The following is a 7,784-nucleotide window of genomic DNA, read 5'->3' as shown; positions in this document are numbered from 1 at the left end:
TAAACTAAACTAAACTAACTAGTATTTATTGTATTTTAGACTTTTTGTAGTAATTGCAATAATTGTATTAGTTTCTATATCTAACTGCTTTGTGACTGCAGACAGAAATTAACAAGTAACTAAATCTGGTCCAATACATGTGTACTTCTGTGAGATTAATGTTTTTTGTTCATGGACAAAAACATCTAATAAACTAAAAAACTCTTCTGTCTTCTGTCAGATTGGATGAATCGGTTTATTTTCTCTTTATTATATGACTAAATTATTAACATATAAGAATATTCTGCGTGGAATAGTAACTTTTTTCCACAAAAAGTTAATTTACTTTTCTATTTGTACAAAATGTCCCCTACTTCACTGAAGTGAATATCACTCATTGTGCACTGGAGGCTAAGTAACTGATATTTAATAGAGAAACTTTCCTCCTTCGGTAGATTAATGTGAAAACAAACTGCACACACATCATTCTGCACAGTGAAGCTCAACAAGCTCGTAACAATAAACAAAAACACATTTTTTAAGTTGCAATACTTTCAATATAAAAACAGTGACTGCAGGGGAAGCACAAACTGGGACTAACTGTTCCACTTCCAACAAACCGATGTGTAGCTGTTTGCACAGATGCTGGGATATAAAGGGATGATGATGTCTGTGAGGTGAGGGGGAGTCCACTAACCTGTCGGCCAAACAGCCGTTGGAGGAGTCCCTGTTTGGGTGGAGGAGACGGCTGTCCTCTCCAGTCCAGGTCAGGAGGAACCGTCCCGTCCTGGTGGAAAACATTCAGCTCTGCGAAACACTCCGTCTCAATCATCTGCGGGCAGAGGTGGGAAGTAACAAAAAACAAATACTTAAATATCTGTACTTTCTACTCATTACATTTTCAAGACAGGCTCGTTACTTTTGTTTTAATGCATTTGAGGGTAATTATCGATTATTTTATTATAATTAGACCAGAAGTTTCAGAAGGATCCTCCAGAGAAACCAACTGAGTACTTTTATACTTTGATTACTATTCAAAGCCTGTTCACTTTTACTTAAGTAAAGAAGTTGTATCTGTACTTCTACTCAAGTAAAGAATATATGTGCTTTTGCCACCTCTGTCATTCATTGTTACAGAGAGACATACATTCTGCAGAAAGTGGGTTATTTTGAGTACATGTCTCTCACCTCATTCTGCCAGGGAATGGAGACGCTGCCTGTGGACACTTTGCTGTAGAAAGACTCGTCTTTGGGCTCCAGCTCCACTCCTTTCACAGTAGAGAACTGCTCAATGTCCAGCACGTCTTTACAGTAGATGGCCTGCGGCTGCAGCACACACACACACACACACACCCACTACCATCACTACTGAGGAGCATATGGTATACATTTCATAATCCCTCCAAACTACCTTAGATCTCTTTGTTTAGATAGAGAATCCTTCCTGTTACAGAGACTGTTGAGGTTAATTAAGCATGCTCCATATAATGAGACATTCTTATTAATCAGATTAATTAACTCCACCGCTGTGGAGAAGATTGAATTTCCAGCTCTTTGCTTAAAGGAAAGAGGAAATATGCTTGTTTGCTTTCTCACTGGAAGTTAAATGAAAGATTTAGATATGCTATGATTACTTAGTTACACCTGCACTATCAATAACTCCTCTGATATTATTTATGTATTAGTTACACCTGCGCAATAATTGATGTTATTAGTTATAAATGTGCTTTCATTAATGCCACAGCTGTGCTATTAAAGGGTAACTGCAGACCATATTTTCCTGTGATTTTGTGTCAAAGTGATAAATGGGACAACAAGTACTGCGTGAGAGCCCTGCAGTCACCAAACAGCTACAAAGTAATCCTTGCAGACATTAAAAGTGCTTCCTACTAACTGGCTCTGATTGTTATTATAGGTGTCTGACAACACGACCCTATAGAGAAATTTTATGTTTTCTGTTCCGTTCACATGATTCGCTGTGTGTCTAACCAAGTTTCGCTCACTGAGAAGTCTCATTGTGAAATCTCTTGCAGGAAGACAGTGGAAAACATGAGCGTATTAACGCCGGCCGGGAAGAGTTTGTTGTGTTGTGTGTGCAGAAAGCAGAGCTGAGGGTTATGTAGAAGAAATCAATATCATTCTCCAATTTGCATGAGGCCTTTGTATTTGATGACTGCCCGTATTTAATTGAGCAGCAAAATACGCAGGAGACTACAAATTTAAGAGCGGACGAGAAGAAAGCGAGAGAGAGAGAGCTGCTGATAGAGGTTGTGAAACTCAGGAGACTCGTGGTGTTCCTGTAGGTGCTGTGACCCTGTGCCCACAGAAGAGATTTCACAGACCGGATCAAATGAAAAGAACAGAAAACATTTCATTTTTCTGTAGGGTCTTTTTAACAGTGCTATCAGACACTTTGAGACACAATTTGAGCTAGTCAGTAGTAAAAAGAAAGCCACTTTTAATGGACACATTTTGAATCACAGATTACATTGTAGCCCATGTCACAGGTTCTAGGTTGAAAAATACCAAAGTTACAAAGTTAATGTCATTAGTTACACCTGTCGTAATACTTCCTGGACCTATCTCTGTACTGGACACAAATGAGGACGGATGAAACTGATACACAGATATATATTCTATCTAACTTCTAACTTCAAGAACTGTATTTCCCAAAATATAAATGTTTTTGGTATATTGTTTTCAGTAGTACATTCTTAAAATTGGGAAACCAACTATCACTAAAATTCAGGTTTCTGTAGCACAAACCTTCCTGAAGTTCTCTGAACCTAATGTCTGAGGTGATATATTGTGGACTTACATCAGGAATGAAGGGTGCCTGCAGCATGCCGGCCTCAAGACGTTTGAAGTTTATGGAGCGGAAGATGGGGTGGGCTTTGACCTCAGAGGCTCCACCTCCCTGACTACCCAGCCTCTCTGTGGGATCTTTGGCCAGAAGCTGGGGGTTAAAAAACACTGTTATAAACAAGGGGGACAGAAAAACAGTAGAAACACACAAGTTTTAAACTCAAGAGAAAGTCTGAAGAAAAAGCAGGTGTTCAGGTGGGGAATTATTGTCTCAGGTACAGGTGAGGCGAAGTCTAATTTGCATAACAGAGCGGATACAAAAATACTGCACAGTGGTTTAAAACTCTATTAGACAGGATTTAACATTCACAAAAAGTTATCACATCAACAATCATTTTATGCAATTGCTGTTTTATTACAACAGCAGAAATAATCTGTTCACATTACAAAGCCATCCATCAGGAACGTGAGCTTGCACGTATTTGATTGGCCAACTCAGTCAGTGCGTTGATGGTTGATGATGCATTGAATTGCAAAGAATGTTGAGCAAGATTTAACTTTTTTTTCCAGACAACTTTGTGTTGTTTTTTTTTCAGGAAGCTTAGTGGGCAAGCTAGCACACCAACAAGGAATTGGTACATACAGTTACGACACTTTAATTGATTGTGCAACTAACTGCAGAGAAAACCGAAGAAAGACTTTTTCACTGCATTTTTAGCTTTATTCCTGCTTGACTTTACAGTGTGACCGCCCCCATCTATTTGCTATTGATCAACATCATGTCAGCCAAAAATCACCAAAATGTAGCTTGAGCAGATTTTTATACGCATGCTGTGGGTGCTTATGGTTCCATTAACATAAAGTGTGATGTGAGAGAAGAAATGCAGCCAAACAGAAAGACACTTGGACTAAGTCTTTTTAAACACAGAGGTGTACCATTAGAGTATGGTCAAATATGGAGCAGATGGGATCTATAGACCAGAGCAAATAAAAGTGGATTTGGCCATTCAAGCATCCACCCACCATTTTACAGAGGGACTTGGCGTCCTCTGAGAACTTGCTGGAATATTCCTCCTCCACCTCCTTCACCAGCCGCTCCACTTCCTCCCTCTTGATCTTCTTCTTCCTCTGCTGGAAGGGAGATTGGCCCTCGATCATCTCGTACAGCAGGCAGCCCAGCGCCCACCAGTCGGGGCTGAAGGTGTAACGCTCGTTTTTTACCACCTCCGGAGCTGGAGGAGAGTAGGTAGGCAGCAGAGTGAGCTGAATGTAAATTTTTAAACACAGAACACTAAAACATTTAGTGAGCTGTTTCTCCCACTGATCAATGCTAAAAATAGTATCTACTCACTAGTAGAAGTTGATCAGTAGTTACTTACCCATGTATCCCACCGTTCCCACCCGTCCCTTGATGGTCTGTCCCTCTGGTACATGGACTGCTAAACCCAGGTCTGATATCCTGATGTGGCCTAAAGACACAACACAAACACATGAAGGTCTGTGTAATAGAAGAAAAAGCAAGGAGTATTCTCTCTTATCTGATCAATTCTGGTTCTTTAAACCACCAGTTTTATTTTCAGCAGATTGGGGCTGCAACTGACAGTCATTTGTTTCATGTGAGAAGATATTTTCTGATATAAAAACTGAAAAGATATGATTAATAAAATCCTCTTTGTAGCAGTGCTTTTCTCGTAGTTGTATTATTTGTCTTTCAAGGAGTAACGTACAAAAGCAAAATCAATCACTGGATTTCTCCACATCTCACTGAAAGTCATACAAAGGAACAGAACTGTGAGATTGTTCATGCTGATCTGTGCAAGGCGTCAGATCATTTGTGCTGTATCTTGTGATTTATGAAAACGTCTGCATCAGAACATCATGTGTTGAGACCACTTCCATTGAAGAGATAGTGAGCTTTGTTAGTTTCCTTTGATGCATAATGTGCCAGCAAACATACATACGATGTGCTTTTAAAATTCGGACACATTATCTGAGGAAATTCCGTATCTTTTTGCTTGTGACATTTCTCTCAACTTCCTGAATGTTAAATATATATTCACCACAGTTCTGCTGGTGTTAGATTCATCTTGATTCTGCTGTTATTTCCCACAAAAAAACTAGTGCAGTCTTTACTAAACAACTGGATATTTGTGGCTTTATTGGCTGGTTTTGAGCATAGATGTTTGTCATTTCATTTAATGTTATCACATCAGCTCAAAATAGTCATTGCTTTCTTGCATCTTTCTGGGATTGCAATATATCTTTTTAAAATAACATCTAATTGTCATATGGGATGAAACAGATCAGCAGAGACTCTCACTCTTTTCTCTGAAAGCTTCTGGTTTTAGATCAGGCCGTTCTACCAGAGTCAGAGCGCCCTCTGGTGATTTACAGTGGGAAATTATACCTCAAACTGCTGTAATACAAACAGTTGACTCCTTTTCTGCCAGAACAGTCTCATAGTTACTGCCATCAAAGAGGTTATGCTTTTGGTGCCGTTTGTGGGTTTAGTTGTGGGTTCCTGTTCCTATTTGCAATGCACCCACTGATGTGCAAAGAACTATAACTGCATTACTTTGACACTGAAGAAAACTTAAAAACATGATGATTCTCAGCCAAAGTTCTGCATTTTCTTATGATTTCCAAGTGGATTTATGGTAGTTTATTTACAATGGATAACAGATAATGAACACTAAGCACTTAGTACCGTATTTACATAAGTGTCCAAACTTTTTAAGACACTCAAATGAGCCAGGTAACAGTAGTTCTCATTGGTCTTTTTTAACCCATTGATCTGTGACTTAGAGACAAGAGCTTTAATGGTGATCAGACCTTCATAGAAACGTTGAGAATCTTTCCTTTGAGGCTGTTACTCACCGTGGTCGTCCAGCAGGATGTTCTCTGGTTTTAGGTCCCTGTGTGACAAGAGAACAAATAGGAGAGCCAGTGAAACACGAGGAGAGAGTGAAGACAATGAGACAAATGTCTGTGAGGTTCTAACGTGCTGACCTGTAGACGATGCGTTCTCGGTGCAGGTCCTCCAGCCCGCAGCAGATCTCTGCAGAGTAGAAGACGGCTCTTTTCTCGTCAAAGCCCGCGTCGCCCATGTGATAGATGTGAAACTTTAGGTCTCCTCCGTTCATGAGGGTCAACACAAGGCACAGAGCATCCTTCGTCTCGTAGGCGTACGCTAAACTCACCTGGAGACAGAGGAGGGTCATGGGTTCATGATGCGTTAGTGAGGAAGCTGCGTGGTAACGCTTCGGCTGCTTCAGCTATGATCAGCTCTAACTGCTACATATCAGTTGCTGAGAGGTTTAAAATACAGTGATGCTTCTTAAATAAAGAAAAATCAACTTCTAGCTGCAGCCATAGAGCTTCAGTAGTAGAGCTGAAATGATTAGTAGATTAATTGATTAGTTGATCAACAGGAAAAAAATATTGTTTTAATAAATCAAGCCAAAATATCAAACATTCTCTATTTCCAGCTTTACTGTAAACAGAATATATTTGGGATTTGGTCGGTTGGAAAAAACAAGCTAGACGTCACCTTGGATTCTGGGAAATAGAGATCGATTAATCTATTATTGTAACATCAATCATCAGAAAAATGTATCATGAAAATAATCCATAGTTGGAACTCAAGCTTTCAGATAAATGTAGTGCAGTCCATATTCTAGTTTTGGTTTAATTTAAACTTTATTTATACTAGTTTACTTGTTGTAGGCTAGCACTTCTGCAAGTGTTTAGAGTGGACACAGGAGAGAGTCAACAATAGAAACAACAAAATAAATATAATAACAACAATTATAATAATAATAATAATCATAGATCAAGATCAATCTTTCATCACAATTGAAGAATAAACTTTTATCAATTGTGTTTGTGGCCACTTGGGGGCAGCAGAATAAGCTGTAAAGACAATACTCATATATTATCACTTTATGAAGTTATGGTGAGTATTTAGCAACATTAGAATTCATTTGGAGTCGTGTTTCTGTCCATCTGATGAATGTAAAAGCAATATATAACATCTCTTTTAGCTCTGTTTCCACCAAATCCTGAGAGAAATATCTGGCTATATAAGCAGCTAAATGCTGCACAATGTTGACCAAATATAGTCTCTAACTGTCTGTCTGCTAAGAGTCAGCTACAACAACACTGATCGGCTGGAAGACTGAACCAACGAGCTAAAAACACTGGGCTTGTCAGTTGGAGCAACACCTTTACTTTTAAGTAGCTATTGATCCATTGTGAATATAAAATACTGATTGCGACAGTGTATTTTTTATGCTAGAATCAGTGAAAACAATGAAGTACAATATTCCCATCTGAAATGTGGTGGAAGAAAATAAGAAACTCTCCCAAAAATAATGAAAGCATGAAAGAATTTTGAGGTGAATCTTTCCTTTAATGTGAGATATTCCGAAAGCTAACAACGTTGATGCCTGCACGTCCACACAACTAAACACACAACCTGCTGCCAAAATTTATAAATTAATTGCTGTTAAATAAAGTTGTCTGACAGCATTTTGACACTCAAGTGTCTTTGAGTCCTAAGGGACTCCTCAGTTCTGGGAGCTCGAACGAGTCCAAATTCACGATGCTGAACTTAGGTCATTTGGAAGAGATTCAAAACAAACCAGACACAGAACAAACCTCCATGTTGTCTTTTAATTACTGCAGTTGTTAATGTTGCAGACATCACGTCCGATTGATGCACACAGAGAGCAAACTGACGTGGAAATATGCAAAGTGCTCTACAAATGTCTATTTTTGGATGTTAGAAAGGCTGTTTGTTGAACAAAAACACATTCTAAAATGTTAACATTAAAAGATAACTCTGGTTATATACTATAATTTTCTACTAACTAGTAGTTTTACATGGAAAACTTGAACGAGATGCTTACCACAAATCTGCTGTTGACTTTCTCCAGGATCTGTTTTTCATTAAGTGCCATGGACTCTCCTTTCCTCTTCTTTATCCTCTTCTTCTCCAG

At 38.8% G+C, this 7,784-nt stretch overlaps 1 protein-coding gene across 1 annotated transcript in view; it reads right to left on the bottom strand.

Moving 5' to 3' along the window:
- Positions 1-7,784, bottom strand: part of grk6 (G protein-coupled receptor kinase 6) — a 49,238-nt gene that overhangs the window by 507 nt on the left and 40,947 nt on the right. Inside the window, exons 8-15 of the mRNA XM_035666808.1 lie at positions 7,695-7,778; positions 5,794-5,984; positions 5,662-5,699; positions 4,164-4,253; positions 3,808-4,016; positions 2,798-2,935; positions 1,168-1,305; positions 677-811 (exon numbers count right to left, since the gene is read on the bottom strand). Coding sequence (XP_035522701.1) covers positions 677-811; positions 1,168-1,305; positions 2,798-2,935; positions 3,808-4,016; positions 4,164-4,253; positions 5,662-5,699; positions 5,794-5,984; positions 7,695-7,778 — 1,023 coding nt within the window. The remainder of the gene's footprint in view (positions 1-676; positions 812-1,167; positions 1,306-2,797; positions 2,936-3,807; positions 4,017-4,163; positions 4,254-5,661; positions 5,700-5,793; positions 5,985-7,694; positions 7,779-7,784) is intronic.

Source organism: Morone saxatilis, unplaced genomic scaffold (genome assembly GCF_004916995.1).
Source record: "Morone saxatilis isolate NCDOM2014 unplaced genomic scaffold, NCSU_SB_2.0 Contig20, whole genome shotgun sequence".
Lineage (NCBI taxonomy): Eukaryota > Metazoa > Chordata > Actinopteri > Moronidae > Morone > Morone saxatilis.
This window is presented reverse-complemented; position numbering and strand designations above follow the sequence as displayed.